The 19,181-nt window shown below is 44.1% G+C and overlaps 1 protein-coding gene across 2 annotated transcripts in view; it reads right to left on the reverse strand.

Annotated features, from left to right (window-relative positions):
• LOC119389805 (urease subunit alpha) overlaps positions 1-19,181 on the reverse strand; it is a 111,578-nt gene that overhangs the window by 23,254 nt on the left and 69,143 nt on the right. For both annotated transcript variants that reach the window (XM_037657192.2, XM_049414550.1), the window contains 7 exons: positions 18,803-18,928; positions 17,076-17,347; positions 14,988-15,037; positions 13,562-13,634; positions 8,976-9,057; positions 5,752-5,996; positions 2,363-2,477 (listed from right to left, as the gene is read on the reverse strand). In XM_037657192.2, the coding sequence (XP_037513120.1) occupies positions 2,363-2,477; positions 5,752-5,996; positions 8,976-9,057; positions 13,562-13,634; positions 14,988-15,037; positions 17,076-17,347; positions 18,803-18,928 (963 nt within the window). The remainder of the gene's footprint in view (positions 1-2,362; positions 2,478-5,751; positions 5,997-8,975; positions 9,058-13,561; positions 13,635-14,987; positions 15,038-17,075; positions 17,348-18,802; positions 18,929-19,181) is intronic.

Genomic DNA, 19,181 nt, shown 5'->3' on the forward strand with positions numbered 1-19,181 from the left:
GTAGTCTCCCGAGGAAGCAACTCAACTGTAACGATGACTTGTCGAGCCCGGGCCAACGGCGACGGTGCTGGGTATAAGTTGGCCATGTCACGATTGATACTGGTGATCCTGTGTCCACTTGCATCTTCACGGGCACCCCTTTCCACTGCAACGTTCGCCATAATGGCCCAACCGCTCCTGTCGACGGCTCACGGAGGTGTAGCAGGAACTGCCCGTAGTCCTCGCTGTCCGAGGATGGTTCCTCACAGTGAGCTACGTTTTCTTGGCGTGGCTTGGATTTGCACATTGAAGCCAGGTGTCCCCTCTTCCGACAACAAAAACACTCAGCGCGGCGGAACCTGCATTTGGTGGTCTTGTGCGAGTCGCTTCCGCAGCAAAGGCAGCCGGTCTGGTTCTCGTTGCTGGATTGTGTCATCCGCCTTGGCTGCGGCCTTCTGGAGAACTTCTGTCGCTCTTCCTTTGTTCCTACTGCATTAACGCCGTTGGTGATTGGTCCATCTCCCATCTGCTGTACGTTGCGTGCCGCCATCTCAGCCGCTAATGCCGCATCCTCTGCTTCCTGCAGTGTGAGCGTGGACCTAGCTAGCAGATTACGACGAACGCCAGCATCCCGCAGACCACAGACAAGCCTGTCACGCAGCATTCTATCAAGCGCCTCGCCAAAATTGCACCTTTGCGCCATCTTCCGTAACTCGACAATAAAATCGCTGGTCGACTCGTCAGCTTGCTGATTTCTGGTGAAAAAGCGATAAGACTCCGCTATCTCGTTGCCTTTCGGCGCAAAGTATTCAGCCAATTTTTCAACTGCTGCTTCGTACGACAGATTCTGAATCTTCTCAGGCGCACAGCGGCCTGCCAGAAGGTCTACCGTCTTGGTACTCAGGGCGCTAACCAGTAGGGCCCGACGCTTCTTCGGATCGTCAATATTATGGGCTTCAAAGAAAGCTTCTAATCGCACCTGATATGCCTCCCACTTGTCGTCCCCTTCGTCAAAAATAGGTGGCCCGGCATGCGTCGCCATGCTGTTCCCTGGCCGTGGGGGTTAATCACCTCGTCGCCACTGAAGTAACAGGCGCGCGAGACAGGAATGAACACAGGTTTATTGCGTTAGTCGTTTAAGTAGGCAACTGCAATGTGACGTCATGTAACTCAGACATTCACGCATGCGCTCGTGGCGTTTGCTGACATCACATGCTGGGCCAATTCTGGCCGCGAAAGTGAAGCGGTTCACCTACATGCTTCACGAGACCAACGTCGAGCTGGGTGGCGGCTGAATATAACGATTTAAAACAGACTATGGCTTTGCTGCAAACAAGTACGTAGTTCACTACCTTACTTGCATGCAAATAAATTGTTTCGATCTTTCTCTTGCCTTTTTTTTTTCTCAACCCACTTATAACAATTACAGTAGACTCTTGATAATTCAAACTCTGATAATTCAAACTTTCGGTTAATTCAAACAAATCTTAAATTTTTGGTTGGCCCACTATGTTTTCAATGTATTTTAAAGCTGCTTAATTCAAACTGCCTCACTGCACAAATTTGGTTAATTCAAACTTTTTGCTTGTCCATGTCTGAAAATACCTGCTGCCTTTGTTGTTTCTAGCTGAACATTCAAGTTTTTCTGTTACTAACAGGCGCAAATAAAGCTGATTGCCTGCCTACAATACGGCCAAACTAGCCGAACCTTGCGCACCAATAATCTCGTGCTGACTGACGGAAAAAAAAAACTGTACGGTCTGGCCTTGATATCGCATGCCAAACATTTCTTAAAGTCACTTTCTCTGCGGTATGCCATGCGAGAAAGCGTCCTAAGAATTAGAAGGGGCTAGCAACTGTCGTGGGACGCAACACATTTCGTCCCTTAATTGCACACCCGTGCGTCCCTTGTATATTAACAAGTACCAGTATTATTGCTGATGTCTAAAAATTTGACTGGCAATCATGCAGAGCAGTCTATGATGTTGCTAAGGCATTGAGAAACAATAGACATCGCAGTGTTAGTTGGTGTGTTGCCCTGAGTCATATTTATGAGAACTTCTGATAATTCAAACTTCTGATAATTCAAATAAAATCCTGAGGTCCCCTCAGGTTTGAATTATCGAGAGTCTACTGTATCGGTTATAACAATGGGATTTCCTTGGCACTTGGATATCGTTATAAGTGGACTGCACTGTAGTAGTACAGGTTCTTCAAACAGAATAAAGAATATTTTTGCAAAATGCAGGCTGATCGAGAAACCTCTATGAGTGCTGTATCAACTACAACTTCATTGGCAAGGACAATGCAGCTTTAACAATAGGATGTTTCAAGTAGCAACGTGCAGTGACAAAATCATGCTTGAAATGGAGGAAGTACTCACGAGTGCATCTGATGTATAGATGCTGATGGCACCGACATCGTGTAGTACATCTTCAGCAGCAATAGTTTCAACTCTGATCCGAGACTCGGCAAAAGCCAAGTCTTCCTTGACATTCCTTGAAAGAATGAAGAAGAAAGGTGCTGTTTAAGTGGAACCCCATTCACACGTTTCAAAAATGCAAAGACACTATTTAAAGGGGTCCTGAACCACTTTTCCCAGTAATCATCGAATGACCTCAGTATCGAAGTTCATGGACTCATGAATCGATTGCCGCAAAAATTTCTCAAAGCCGTCAAGAACGAGCAGAGCTACAGGGATTTGTTGCACGCTTTAAGCTCAGTCTTCTCTCGTCCCGAAGAGAACACTGGAAGCTACACACGGAGGAATGGTAAGGGGGAAGGAAGTTACGCCAGCGCAAGTCATGACCCTGAGCGCGTTTAATGAAATGCGATCGTTCTTTTCCGTTGTGATTCCTGTGTGCACGAGTGTGGTTACTCTGTAATATTGACAGACTATGGAGTGCAGTGCCAGCACGTGGCAGCACCCCAAGGCAAGAAGCGATCTGATCGGCTATTGGACAATAGCATACTCTCTCTTGTTCGATGTCAAACAGCAGGTGCCGGCAGCTCCGAAGAGAGTGAGCACAGGCCTCTGTATGAAAAGAAGGTGCCTGAGAAAAGGACAACTTCGAGCTCCGCTTCTAAACTCTCCATGCCGCGCATGACTGCAAGATTTGGCTGAGCAGTTCATAGCAGTGTCTGCTTTCTGCAGGATGCGTTTTCTCATCAAGTCCGAGGGGTGGTTCATGCCCCCTTTAAAGACACTAAAATTGAAGAAAAAATTACTATAAGGTACTTATTCCCAACTGAACATATTCGCAACCTTCTGTTCACAAATATGTTCAGCTGGAAATAAACTACCCTTTCAGAGGAGGAGTTCTTTCTCCACACACTGCAACGAATTGGGCTAAAGAAGCTATGCAGTACACTCAGACAGCTGGGGGCTTCATGGAAATTAGCAAGCAGCACTTGCAATTGTCTTTGTCAACCAGTTTCGACAAACCTCTGCTATAATCCTGCCACACTCTGTGGCTCGCTTGTCAGGACATTGTCGTCCACCATGACAAGCTGAAATTGGGCACGCAGGAAATCCACTTCAGTAGTGCATGCCAGAAGATTGCCACTAACACCGGGCTTTGATTCTATGGCTGTTGAGACACACTGAAAAGCGCACTGTTCAAAGCAAATCTTTACTGTCTCAAGCATTAGGCTCCTTCACAAGTGGTTGAAATAGCGCATCACACCCAATAATGGGACTTTCCGACGGCTTTCAACCCTGGTATGGAAGAAAGCAAGCGACGTGTACTGCATTTCCTACACAGATGTTAATGTTTCTTATAAGACCTGTGTCCAGTGGTTTCAATTGCTTTGTTACATTTGGCATGAAGAACATGATGTGAAAATCCCGGAAGAATGACATGTATCCTGGATTAGCTGAGCAGTTGCCCACAAACACCTCACACACTTCGCACCCCAGTCGTCCAATAAGGCATCAAAGTAAGTGTTCAAAGATGTTGCAAGTCATCCATGCCTATGCTGTCAAGCGAGGCTCTGGGTGAATTTGGGCCACTCATGATTCTTTAACATGCACTCATACATTTAGGCAAACACACCTTTTTGCATTCTGCTCGTATTGAAATGTGGCCTTAGTGACCGGGAAACAAACCACAACCTTGTGCTCATCTGCATAGCACCACAGCTATGAAGTATCATGAAAGGTCATGAAGTATAATTGAAATACACTGACTACTTCAGTTAAGTGGTAGAGCTGTGAGCCCTGTTTCTGAGAGGACGTGATGACAGTAATGACTTCCAGTGCATTTCAACTAGACATCCAAAGCCAGGACATGGATATCCTAGGATGTGATGAATACGACCTACAGACATATTTTACGAGATGATTTGGCCAAATTTTCCATGCACCGCAAACATTGTTTGCATGTCCATGAGGGACACCATGGGGACATGCTGTGTACATTTCACGGGCATATCGGGGCCCTAGCAGTTTGTTTGATGGGGAATAACGTTATGTTTGCAGAACATGTGTGATAAACGCAACAGCAAGATCAGATACACTGCATGTGTACACCCGCACATAAAAGTGAAGTTGTCTTCTGGATTATCTGCCCGGCAGAAGTCGCAAATTGATTAACTGATGTTTTCAAAGTAAACTGCTCATAAAAATCATAAAGCACGACGCATGCATATTCAGCAGGCATAATTGTTTTGGATTACAATTCAAACCTACAAGAAAACAATTATACTACTAAGAAAGTTAGAGACAAAGCCTTTTGCTGGAAGACTATTCAAGTGCAAGCCAGAAAAGGCCCATGCTCGAAATCCTTAGAATATCCGTGGTTAAATATCCAAAACTGAATGTCCCCTAGATGTCCTATTTGTCTCCAAAACTGTGCACTGACATGGGGGCATGGTTTGGATTTCGTGTAAACATAGGTCAGCAAACGCACTCATGAGTCGACTCACCCAGACTCGCTCAGACACCGTGAGTCTGAATCTCGGTAAGTCCGGGTGAGCAATATTTTGGTGAGTGTGAGTCCGAGTGAGTCAGGTTGAGAAAAATTTTAGCGAGTCTGAGTCCGAGTGAGTACAGTTGATGAAATATTGGCGAGTCTGAGTCTGAGTGAGCCTTAAGTGAAAAATATATTTCTTGAGTGAGTCTGAGTCAGCTCCACTTTTTTTTTTGCTGACCTACGGTTCTATCTATTCATCTGCAGCATTATTATCAGCCTGATATCGACTCACGTTTATTGTTACATCTACTCACACATATTTCAATAAACTTGCATTCATACGCTACCTCAATATTTATTGATCAGAGGCGTGAGTTGGGGGTGGGGAGCCTTATTCTTTCCCCGCAAACTATTTCACGGGAATTTCTTGATAAAGATATCTCGCGTGAGTCGCGTCTTTCCTAAAAATGTCCCTACTGGTTTGAGACCGCTGATAACATATTTGAAGGTACAAGATCAAAAGGTGCCACGCAGAGCAGCGATTATGTGAGATATTGGCATTTATTAAAGAGCACTGAAACCATGACCGAAAAAGCTCATTTCAGTCACGGTTTCAAGCCATGAGTCTGAGTCTGATCAAATCCGGCTGAGTAATATGCTGGTGAGTTTGAGTTCGAGTGAGTCCGGTTGAGGAAAATTTAGGTGAGTCCAAGTCAGAGTGAGCCTTCAGAGCAAACTATGTACTATATTCCTTGAGTGAGTCTGAGTGAGCTCCAATTTTTTTGCCGACCTGAATGATGTGTTTTTACTTTGGAGAGTTGAGCAGGAGAACGGTATTGAATACAGAGGTGCAACCGACCTGTCCAAGTGGTGGCAGATGATGAGCATGTCGAGCGCCTCTTCGACGGTGTTCCGCGTGTACGGTCTGGTTGGGTTCGCTGACGAGGGCAGGACGTTGGGCTCCCCGCAGATGCTGATGATGTCTGGTGCGTGGCCACCTCCGGCGCCCTCTGCATGGTACGCATGGATTGTTCTCCCATCAAATGCCTCTATGGTCTGCTCCAGGCAACCCGACTCGTTCAGCGTATCTGTGTGAATCATGGCCTGCCACAATGCAGGGGCACAGTGAAGAAGACTGTGTTCCATTAGTGTTCAGAGCCATGAATGCAAAGCTAAGAGGAAGGCTATGATTTTCCTATTCAGATAGGAAAACAGGATAGCAGTATAGGAAAAGTTAGGCGTATAGTAGACTCTCGTTAAACGGAACCTGAAAGGACCAGGAAAATATGTTCCATTTAACAGGAGTTCTATTTAGTGAGAGATGAACAGGGTTGCAGTATTCAGGTACAAAACCAAGAGGCAGTTTTTTCATTTAAGCAGCAATTGAGATTTCCCTGAAATTCTACTGTATAAAGCATAGAAATGCCTTCTGTGAGACAAACACTTAACCAATTTGAATGATACTTCTTGGATGTGAGAGGGACGTTCAAATTCTACTGACTCTACGAAGCATACTGCTCATTCAAGGTCTTGAAGCTTTAACAAAAGTTACCAAAAAACATTTCATGTTTGAAGAAATTGAAGCATGAAGTTTACAAGTCCACAACTCGGCATTGAAAAAAAATATATATATATATTGCAACACTTGTAAAGTGCGCCTATTCAACAAGCACAAGTTACGTCAAAATCAATGCAAGTGGTGGCAGATAAAAACTATTTCTCAAGTGCCACATATTAAAGTAGTTCCCAAGCCACAGCATCCTTTCAAGAAGAAAACAGTGTTGGATAACCACAGTGGCAACAGCACATCATGACAAAACCTGGGTACCATCATAAAGGGATAAGCTAATATCTTTTTAATGTTTCTTTCTAGAAAGATTACCGTAAAATTCCGAGCAAGCGCCGTCACCCGAGCAAGCGCCCCCGCCTTAGTTTGGGCAACTTCAAATTGCCGCCCTTTTCCGAACAAGCCCCCCCCCCCCCGTTCCGCCCACACAACGCTGGCGCCACCACACAACACTGGCGTCTCTAGCGATCGCTCTACGCTCTAGCTGTAGCCGTAGGCATTAGGCTTGGTGTGTGTGAACGTGTTCGCGTCGTACTCGTCAGTCGCCATTTGTTCATTGTGGTCAGCTTGCCGATGATGCGTTCCTACACGGTTGCGAAGAAAATCGAGGTGGTGCAGTGGCATCGCCAAGCTGGACGAAATGTGCACGAGACTTCGCGGCACTTCAACATCGATCGGAAGCGGATCCACGAGTGGGATGGAAAGTACGAAAGCTTGCGGCAACAAAACTTCGGCAAGTCAAAGTTACGACGCAAGCTGAGCAACGGTGCTCCTGTGTTTAGTGAGGAGCTGGACGACGCCCTGTTCGAATTTTTTGAGCGCGAGCGAAGTGCTGGACGCGCTGTGAGTAACAGGCTGCTCGCAGAAGAGGCTTTGCGTATAGCCAGGAGCCTGCAGCTAGGAAACTTCCACGCTTCGACCCGTTATATTGCCAGGTGGAAGCAGCGATTTAGCATCTCCATGCGGCAGGCAACAAACGAAAGCCAGAAGACGCCAGATGACTACGCAGAAGCAGCACGTGCTTTTCGGTCATCCGTGAACGAGTTGCGATTGCGTCACGGCTACACACCATTTAATATGGCCAACATGGATCAGACAATGGTTCGCATGGACTGTCCGGCTTCCCGAACGAACAACAACATCGGGGAAAGTTGTCCGACGTTGGCGCCAACCTCGGGGAAAACTGTCCGACGTTGGCGCCGTTCCCCGGAACATCGCGATGGGCTGCAGGCCGAATGCTGCAGCCTATTTTTCAATACAGACTCTGAGGACTCCTTTGACGGATTTCAGAGTAATTAAAGTTATGCTGGAATAAAGTGTTTGATCATTCTGTGCATCGCTATGACCCGTGTTTGTCAATTTCATTAAAAGAAAAAAAACTTCCGCCGCCATTTTGAATTTGCAGAAAGTCCGAGCAAGCGCCCCCCACCTTTAACTTGGTTATTATCGCTAACTCCAGAGGGGGCGCTTGCTCGGAATTTTACGGTAGACATTAAGAAGCGGCCCATACTGCGCATGGTTCCTTTCACAAAACCAAACAGAATGTGCTAAGTACTTCAAAGTGTTAACGCATAACTTTCCTGACAAAACAAGCGAGGCACAATACAAGATCACCAACAAGGTCACTCTAGAATCTTTCTAAATCAATTTTCTGTTTCCCTACTACTAATTTTTTACTTCAATTTAGCAAACCATATAACAGTTTTCGGCTTGTATTACTCAGTGAAATATTTAGTGTATTAATTTTTGCTCGGTTTGTGTAAACTTTTAGAACCAATGCACACCTTTTAGAGCAGCTTACTCCCCCAATGGTGAGGTGTCTGTACAACAGTAATTTTCATTGTCTTTTTCTTTATGGATGAAAATATGCCTGAATATGCAAAGGTACAATGCGTTTTCATCTTTTTATCGTGCTCTGGGTTTGGCTCTGTTTCCACATTACGTACACAAAACTAGCCAATTGATCCATCTGAGGCACCTGCGTAATAAAATTTAAAAGGGGAATCACATCTGCACCGATCACACAGTGTCGAAAAATGAGAGAGAGAGAGAGAGCATTTATTTATACTAGAGTGAGGAATCTTCCTCATAGAATAGAGCCCCCAGTTCGAGGCCCCATTGGTTCGCACCAATCGACATGACCACTGGATAAGCCAGTTGGAAAGAAAATGCTACTAGCCGCACACCAATGTTGAATGTTGCTAAGGGCTGGGCAATTCACTCAAGCTGGAAACAGCACATACTGCAAACAACGATGAATGGCTTAAACTTGGGCCTCTTGGCATTAGCTGAAAGATGGTGAGCCAGCATTAAATGCACCCAGTTCTGCTCCATTCACAGAACACTAAATTTCATTCACGTACCATACTGATGCAGCATCGTTCTACTGTATCTCAATGTTACACGAGAGAGTACAGTAATGAGAAAATTTAGACTTTTTGTTCGAACACAAAAGATGCTATTTTTTTTTTTTAATCGACAAAGATAATGTGCTTTGCTGTGTTTCAGTGACGTACCTGGATGTCGTAATAGTCGGCAACGTGAAGGCATGCATCGATGGCCGCAGGAGTAGCAGCCCAGTCCTCATGCAACTTCAGCCTAGAGGTGACGGAAGTGAAGAAGCGGCAAATCAGTTCTGAGGAAACCCACAAGGTGGAAGCAGATTTACGAAAGAGAAAAACTGTCATCTATCGTTTTGCAACACGAAGCTATAACGGTGGACACAGAGTGGTGCTGCATGAAGTGCACATTTGTTAAGATTGTAGCTTCTATATGTGCACGCTTCCAATGCAATCATAGGTTGGCTTGTTGTACTTGGCTTATTTGCATTCAATCAGCTAAGTTTCTCAAGACTGCACTTTATCTAGTGGCTTTTGGCTTAGTGGAATGCTAGGTACTACACGTTCACCTTGTATTAATGCATGACATTTACATATACAGTGCCTGCTATCTCTATGTACATACATTTTCAACGACTCAAAAGCGCCATTACAACGTTACTGCCCGACATGGTTTACAAGCAAAAATTTGAAAAGCAAGTCTGAGGACTAGTCAGTGGGTTTTTGGATAAATGCACGCAGACAATTTAGTGAACCTCATGTACGTACATATTTTTTTTCTTTGCATTCCTAAGTTTTCTTATTTCCCATGTAACTAGGAATTGTGATTTACATACTGAAGCGAAATGGCATTTCTTATCTACGTTCACGAGTTTATGTATGTAATTTACAAAAGAAGGGGAATTTTAAGGGATCGTGTTTCTTTGCTAGATACAACATTAATTACAACTAACAGACATGAACACGGGCAGAAAAAGAGTGTTCCACACTCGCCGTCATGGCTACTGGCGGCGCTGACTGACACTCCTAGGTTTAAATGCACATAAAGTGGACAGGAGGATGACTGCTGCCGTAGCTCAGTGGTAGAGCATCGGACATGTCATTCACAGGTCGCAGGTTCGGTCCCTGCCGGCAGCAAGTTATCTTTTCGTCCACTTTACTTTCTCCACATTTATGTTATAATTACTAGAAATAACATCCCCTATACTTTCCTTGCCGTTCATGTCTGTTAATTCAAATTAATGTTGTATGTATGTAGTTTAGTAGTTCACAGCAGTTGTAGAACTTTATGTTAGGGGAGATAGCCATGCTCTGATGCAATTGCACATATCGAAATAGGCTGTTCAAGGTATCACGAATTCAAGTGGTAAAGCGAAATTAACACTAGTGAAAAATCTACCTCCATGCAGATGCAAAAAGGAGCTTAGGAAGAGAATCCAGATGGCATACAGCAGAATGTTGGTGAAACGAATCTCAAGGGCGAGCGAAAACATTCATATCACCTGAAATTTTGCATCACCAAAAAAACTATTAAAATCCATTTTAAAACCACGATATACGCACAAACATTTATTTCCGTCTAACGAACTCGCACATGTCTTTTCTGGGACACACATGAACAGACCAATAAAGGACAGAGCAACTGGCTGCCACAAACATGCGTGTCAAAGCTTCGCTTGAGGCTAGAGGTGTGCGAATATTCGAAAATTTCTAATACCGAATCGAATAGCATTCTATTCGATTCGGTACTTGAATCGAAAAGCACTTATTAGAGATCCCGAATATTTATTGATTATTTTTCTAATAATAAGCACCGATGAAAAAATGTCAAAGAACGAAACGGTGGGACAGAAGGGGTAACGTTCCTTATTTTAATCATCGAATTACCAAGATGCATGCAGTCCGAGGTTTCACAGGACAGTCGACGCTATATCGATTACACGATAAAGGCATTTTTGCTTAAAACTCCAGTGTCACCGAAGCGGCAGAGTCATCAATCCACTATCTTCATCATGGCATTCATGATGATTTTAACACATGAATACTGTTTAATATTTAATGTATCAGTTGTATTTAAAAGCTGTTGACCAAGTGCCACCTTGAACACTACAGTCATTCCTGTATTTCAACCTGCAGTTACTGTTGTATACGAGTTTGCCTAAGTTTACAAAATTGTGGAATTATTTGTTGGTTAAAAGTAATTGTAACGTTCTTTTGTCAAAGGTAGTGAACATTTGTTTGAAATAAAATGTTGTGGAATTCTTGGGCTGTTTCAAAAATGGTTACATTACCACTCTAGGGCTGCTTTGAAAATGGTTGCTTTACTAATCGAAAACTACTCAAATAGTAATCAATTCATATTCGTATTCATATTTGATTCGGTTCTAAAACTCACTTTTCGCGCACCCCTACCAGAGGCCAAGTGAAAACTAAGTGCCGAAGTCCACTCCACCATAGTCATAAGCAAACAAATGAGAGGAACACCGAAATGTCTTGTGCCTTTTTACGATTTTATTGCCTTTAATCTAACACTGCGTTAACCGCGTACCTTCAGAATTTCGTTGTCGCCGGATATGATCGTGTCAACAGCGATCGCGGTTTTGTGCGCAGTGGTTGCGACAAATGGCAGTTCCGTTTTCAGTCTATGTGCGCTGGTCACGCGCATGCCTTTAGAACTACGTCATTGCTATTTATGATTGGATCTGCCGCAGTTTTGTCCGCAGCGGTTGCGGCAAGCAGCATCGCTTTGACTCAGTGAGCATCGAATATGTGTGTACTGAGTTTCGTTGTCGCCATATGTTATCGTGTCAACAGCGACCATGACTTCGTTCACAGCAGTTGCGGCAAATGATAAGCACAGTTTCTGACTGTGTGTGTGCTGGCCGCGCGCATACTTCCAAAGCTTCCTGAGCACGCTGCTGACGGGCGTCGCTCCACGGTTTCAGTACCTAAGTTCGTATCGCCCATCGCGACGTGGAAAACTGTTTGGAACATCCAAATTTTGCCCCATTGGACACAATGGAATTTGGCTGGGGAATTTTACAAATTCATGTCAGACAGAAATTCGTATCAGCTGCGTTCCTATCACCAAGAATGTACTGTATGCTTCTGCTGATGTTTGTATTTTGCAGGCAACATCCCTTCAGGCCACTCAACGGCTGGCTCTCAGATCCCTCTTGCACGTCAAAAATTTTCCCACTGTGCCACAGTTCTTCCCTTTTTCCAACACTCAACTGTTGAAAAACCCTTTGGTGCACATTTGCTGAAAGCTGGGCTTTTTTTGTGTGTGTGGTTTTGACATGAAACACATATTGACTGGGGCAGACATGAAAACACATGCAGCACACTCTGGAGATAGCGGCACAATAGTATTGCCTCCGTGTTTGTTTATGGCACTGCTACCACAGTTCATTATGCCACGTAGAGTTATTGCATGCTTCTCGTAGCTGCCAACTGCCCAAACAAAACGTAACTCATTTGCAACTACTGTACTTTAATGTCCACACCTAGAGTGTTTCTTGTGGGAGCAGAGTTTGGCTGAAATGGCAAGTTTTCGCACAGATGGCAAGCATATGGCATAAAGTCAGCATTGATTAAGTTTAACTGAACTTACTATGCACTAACCTCAAGCTAAGGCCATTATTCAGCTGACACTGCAGTACAATTTTCAACATTTGAATGATGTCAGTGCACAGAGACCTTGATATTTCTTTTTAGGTCTGTCTAGAATTAGAGAGCTTTGGTAGTCAAATACAGAGAAGCTTAAGGCACGTCTTAATCAATTACAAAAAATGAGAGGACCATGGTCTTGAGTAAATGGCCTGAAATCAATATATGCAGCAAAGGAACAATGGGATCACATATTTTTACACATAACTCTTAACTTAAGTACTCTGACTTTAAAGGGGTCATGAACCACTTTTCCAAGTAATGATCTAATGGCCTCAGTATCGGAGTGTACTGCCTCCCGAATCGATTGCCGCAAAAATTTCTCGAATCCGTCAAGAATCAGCGGAGTTACGGGGGTTTGGCGCACGCTCCCAGCGCTTTCTCTCTTTTCTCGTGCCGGCGAGCGCACTGGAAGCTAGACAGGGAGGGGTGGCATGGGGGAAAGAAGTTACGCCAGCGCGCGTCATGAAACGCGATCGCTCTCCCGCTGTGATTCGCTTGCGCGAGTGCGGCTACCATGTACTGAGGAGTGCGGCGCCGGCAAGTGGCGGCACCCCGCGGCAAGAAGCGCATCTGATCCGAACGCCGCTCTCGATTTACGTGGGCTATCAGCCAATAAGCATGCTATGTCTCTTGCGACGTACAGCGGACAGACGCCCCGCCCACCGACGAGAGTGAGAACCGGCCTCTGTTTGAAAAGAGGGTGCGTGGGGAAACGGCAACTTCGCGCTCCGCTTGTGGCCATTACGCGGCGCGCACGACTGTAATATTTGGCAGAGCAGTTCATAGCCGTGTCAGCTTTCCGCAGGATGTGTTTTTTCAATCAGCCCAAGGGGTGCTTCATGACCCCTTTAATAATAAACACTGAACATTTTAGAGAAAGTCATCTCGACACACCGAAGAGATGAATAAAAGGTAGCTTAACATGGCAAAAAAGCCAGTAAAATGGTCTTGAAATTAATGTGACAATGTTAGCAAGAGTACTCTTGCTAACTACAGTACAGTGACTTTATTTTAACTCATTGAGTCACCCATTTTTTTTTTTCAGTATAACTGCCGGCTGGCAGCCGCTTGTATTGTTAGTGTGTACTCACCCCATCGCACCAGCTTCCACTTGAGATACGAGCTCAGGTGCAAGGCCTTCAGTGTATGAAGTGTTTCCTTTGCCTGAAAGCAAAGCATTAAATTCAACAGCATGAGCATGTGACTGACTCATGTGAGATTCCACAAAACAAGGCAACTGTGGCAAATGCAAGTGATCAAAGATACACAAGCACTGCCCACATTATCAGTATGAAGCTAAGCTGAAAGCCTCTGAAATATTGAGGGGTGCGACATTTAGTAATGACGATAATGAAGACTAAAAAATCGAATAAGCGAAATGAAGACCTTTCGTCATTGAGCAACAAATTAAGTTATGAATGAGTGCTAGATCTGCTATAAGCCTCGCATTCGTATACCATATATACTCGTGTAATGGCCGCAGGATTTTTTCCGAGATTTGGGGTGAAAATCGCAGGTGAAACCATTAGTACATGGTGAAATAGACATAACATTTATTTTTCGTAAATATTTGTGGCGTTACTTGCCTTTATTTAATTGCAATACTCACGTGTACTGGGAGAAGCAAAAAAAGAGAGAAGAAATAAATAACAGACGTATTTTTTTTTTACTTCAAGGCAAGTGTTGGCATGTCATAGTGCGACGGCGGAGAGAAAGGTTCTTTCACTTCATAAGTGCTGGATCCATCCACTGCTGTCTTTAAATGCTATAATTGGCATTCCTTTCTCAAGTGCAATGTCAAGCACTTTCACACGCAGCATCGACTCTGAAATAGTGTAGCCGTCGCTCCAAGTCTTTGTTACGTAGTGCAGAAGTAAGCCTTCTATGTTTGGCAGCATGCTGTCCTTGCCTCGGAAAACGCGCCTCTGTGCATTTTTTTTCTCAGTGTACCTGCTTGGGAGCACCATCGTCACACACATATTATTTCAAACTTCCGACCACCTGATCGGGTGTTTAAAAAAAAAAAAGATTCTCGCAGCACACAACGGATAACACTGCTAACCTTCTAAAAAATCAAGGATGCGGCTAACACGGGGGTAATTTTTAAATATATTTCTTGAGGGAATTTTTTAACAAAGTTCTGGGTGCTGGCTTTTACATAGGTGTAGCCACTGCACAAGTATATACGGTATATTCTGTTGCTATCATCAGTTTTCGTAAATTTCCTTTATGCATAACCAAGACAGACATTGTGAAAACTCACAGAAAGTATCATAAAGGTGCCAATCACAAAAAGATATTGGTGGACCCTATGCGGCTGTGTGAGCTGAGTTAAAAGGGCCCTGCAACACCTTTCCATGTAATCATCGAATGACCTCACTATCAGTGTTTACAGCCTCATGAATCGACTGCCGGAAAAATTTGTAGACTTCGTCAAGTACGAACGGTGTAACAGGGATTTGTTGCATGCTTCAAGTGTTTTCTCTCTCCTTTTGAAAAACAACAAGCCGCTCTTACCAGTGAATCCAAAATTCAGTGGCATGCTGTCTGTGCTCATCATCATGTTCCTGCAAAAAAACAAGGGTGCAGTATTCGTTTTACGATGACTGTCACAGCAAATGCAATTAGTTTGCTGGTAATGTATAAGTTAGAACGTTGTTGACGTGACCTGCTACCCAACTGCACACTAAGCGTACTGTTCACCCAAAGACTTCGCCAAATGCAAGAAGAATGGCAAGAGTTTAGCGGTGCTTAGTGCATTACCTGAGACTACAGCAGGCTAAAGCAACTGCAGCTAGGATGAATAGGCCCACACAGCCGCAGCCAGAAGCAGAACGAAAGCGGGCACCCAAACAGATATTGCAAAAACTTGGAGCAAGTGTTGAAAAGATGGTAGCTGATTCAGCTAGATTTACTAGTGCAAAAAGATAAAACACTTAAAGGGACACTAAAGGCAAATAACAATTTATGTCAGAGTGAAAGCTCAATGTATGACAACTTCTAAAACAGCAATATTATCAACAGCAGTGCCCTACTTACCGAAAAATTAAGCTAAATGTATCACATGATGAGCGCCACGAGTAGGACATTTTCGAAGTGATCCCGATGACGTATGAGAGTCTGCCTACAATAAATCACTAGTAATCAAACTAGCAGCAATAAAGAAAGAACCTTCCATGCATCAAAAGACGTAATAAAATGCTGTTTGTTCGTTTCCGTTTGATTCATGGAAAAAAGAACCTCTGTGGCGTTGCCATGAGGAACGGCACGCGTGGTTCAAAGGTTCAGTTTTCGCCGAACTGCGCTTCGCCCGGCGCCCTGCTTCGCTCACGCGGTCGCATCTCAGTGGTAGCTTCGGGATCGCGTACTGCCGCATGTGTTTTGCGCGCTCGTGAAAATCGCTCTGACAGAAAGTTCGACAAAATGCCGCATGCAATGACGCCGGCACTACGAGCCCTCAGCAGCATACTGCGTTCATAAGGGCTCAAGTCACTGAATTGGAGCCCAGCGTCACGAGCCAATGTCTCGTTGTCAAGTTCTCCGTCCACATCGATTGCGGCGATTGCGGCAAGCTTTGATGGCTTCGATGGCCGTTGTTGCTGCTGTGGGTCCCGCTACTTTTGCTCTGCTGCTACTAATGTCGGCGGCCGCGCAGTAAAGGCGGGCAACGTTGGGCACGGCAGCAGTGACGTATGAAAGTCGGATTTCAGGCGGGTGACTTGAAGTGCGCTAATGCGATGCGGACCACTAAAACGTGATTTTATTTCAAAATAAGCACTTCCTTGGCATAAAAGTAGCACTACGAGGTTTCTGGACCGCTATTTAAACAATCAACGTCGACTTAATATTTGCCTTTAGTGTCCCTTTAAAGGGACACTAAAAAGCAAAACAATTTTTCTCGCATTAGTAAAGTAGTCTTCCACAATACCAAAGACACCAAGCTTTCTGCGAGAAGATGCTTAATAAGCGAGAAAACGCGCAAAAAGAAAATAGGGGTGACGACGCCACCTTGGAATTCCCGCACCATTTGCCGTGACATCACATATTTTTGACGGCGCCTTCTTGGGCCTACGTAGTTTCTAATCGGCTAAATTGAAGTACATTGTCCTCTGAGGGGGCCAGAGACTTGACATGACGAGTTTGTGGAAATTTCGTCGAGCCAGTGGCGCCAAAATACGTTAAATGCTCTTTGAAATCATTTACGTCACGAATTACGAAGTTCGGCGCGAAATTTAAAAACGAAACTTTGAACTTGGTTTTCTCCTCTAATAATAAACCTATGGTGGTGAAATAAACTACACAAGAGTTCTCCGAGCACACTTTATCAATCTAAACCAATTCATTATTTCTCTTTAGTGTCCCTTTAAGAAGGAACACATACACACAGTGTTTCATCTTTTTGCGCTGGTAAATCTATCTTAATCATGAACCAACTCGCCCAAGCAGCAGCTTTAGCAAACTGATTCAGCGTCATTAGCATGCTGATACACTGTCAAAACATCCACTCTTGCTTGACGACTGCATTGCACAAATTCTGCTGATGTTAAAATACCATAGTTTGTTTTTTAATCTTTCTTTGTGCTAGCAGCATACCCAAGGACTCACCGAATGTTTTCTGCCCCCGAAGTGCATGTGGTTGCACGGGACCCTTCCGCTGGCCCCGAGCCACCACCTATCAGGGTTGTGATGCCACCAGCAATCGCCTGCTCGACCAGCTGAGGGCAGATGTAGTGCACGTGCGTGTCTATGGCACCAGCCGTCACGATGAGGCCCTCGCCGGCCACAACTTCCGTGCTGCAGCCAATGATGAGCTTCGGGTCTACTCCCGCCATTATGTCGGGGTTCCCTGCTTTCCCGATGCCAACAATTTCGTTGCCCTGCATTAATGACGTGAAAAGCAGGGTGAGTGAAAACTAGTGCTTGGGAGATTGAACACTTACCAACAAAGCTCTTGTTTGTCAACATATGATTCAAGTACAGTACTCATGGATTGAAATGCGACAATTTAGGGCTAATTAATGCACATATTTTTGTTTCCGGCGTCTACAGTTTATGTCATATCGGCATAATTTTTACTTGAACACCCCACAGCCTACATTACCTTAAGTGGCCAGATTTGGAGTGACATGGTGTGATTATCACGAACAATTGCTCATAGCAGTCATTAGACTAAAAAACAACGATGTGTTTCGATCCATGAGTACTGTACACTTTTACTCAGTCTGGCTCGCTCAAATTTAAGATAGCATGCTGCTGGTGTATTCAAATATCAAACCCTGATAATAAATATGTTCTTGTGAACAAATAGCTTAGCACCTAGTCAACTCGTGCATCAGAAAGAAAATTGGGTCACAGTACAAAAGTTTCTGGATGACAAACAGCTTGCTTTGTGATAACAGAACGCACACACAGAAGTTTCTCATTTTTACACAGGCACAAATAGTACACATATACTGCAAATTGCTTTCTGTCCAAGGAAGCTGCTGTCTTTTCTATGTGCTGTCTGCTTTTCTTTTTCCTGAAGCTTAATTGTGAGCTGAATTGTTCCATTCAAGAAGTGCTCTTCTCAGGGATAAAAAGCATTCAGCATTGCCACAGAATGCTATAGCTACCACAAACTATAATCCTAGGAAGCGCATGATTTCGCAGCCAGCTTTTAGCTGGCTACACATTGTTCATTAATGCACAGTTATTTAATGCAGATTTGTTGGCAAAGTAAGAAATGCAAGTTTGCATAGACTTCTTCATAAAATGCAATGCCATGGTGCAGAGAAAGAAAATTCCGAACACTTGACAGTTTGCACATCATCAATTATCTCCAGCGATTCATATTTAATGGACTAACTTCAGAGCATGTTTCTCATTATATAAGTGCAATGTACATAGGAATCATTAACAAGTCATTCATCATTCTCATGCGCATGCGTGCATGTGTGTGTGTTTAGAGCTTTTAAGGTTTTCTTTGCATTCCGTGCATTCTCATTTTAGAAATTTGTTACCTTTAATGACCGTTTTGATTTTCCATTCCATTCCAAAAGCTGTCACAAAGGGATTTTTAAAAGTTTGTAACAGTTTGTTCTAGTGCCTCGTGTATTTTTCTAGTGTTCTGCTCTCACTGCTTCTAAAGCCCAGCCATGACGGCTTGCCGTGTGCATGAATAAATGAGTATAAATAAAACTTCACTGAGGGTTAGATGTGTGCGACAAATCTGTCAGTCACACTGAGAAAGCATCACACTAATGAAGTTACACACCAAAAAGGCTGCAGTAAGCATAGCAGCAATGTTGTGCCAGCATATTTCAAAGCAGCAACAATAACTTGTTACATCGTACCTTGATTCCAATGTCGGCCTTCACCACACCCAAAAGTGCATCAACGATGACAGCATTCGTAATGACCACATCGAGGACTTCCTCCGGGTTGCGACCAGCTGCTTGCCCTTGGCCATCTCGTATCACCTGTGGATCATAAGTACAACGCCCTCCTCAAAACCGAGGATATACACAACAAATTAAGCCCCCGAACAATGGTTTTGCCCATTTCTAGATCTCGTAACGTACACTGCGTCTACCCAGCAGTGCCTTCATTTTTTGCTAGTTGTATCTGGTAAATGAACAATTAACAACTTATCACACTCCCAAACGTACCTTAAAATCTAAGATTGGTATTTTAGGTTTGACAGCTACCCAGGGCTACATCGGGTGGTTGTCG

Source organism: Rhipicephalus sanguineus, chromosome 4, assembly GCF_013339695.2.
Source record: "Rhipicephalus sanguineus isolate Rsan-2018 chromosome 4, BIME_Rsan_1.4, whole genome shotgun sequence".
NCBI lineage: Eukaryota > Metazoa > Arthropoda > Arachnida > Ixodida > Ixodidae > Rhipicephalus > Rhipicephalus sanguineus.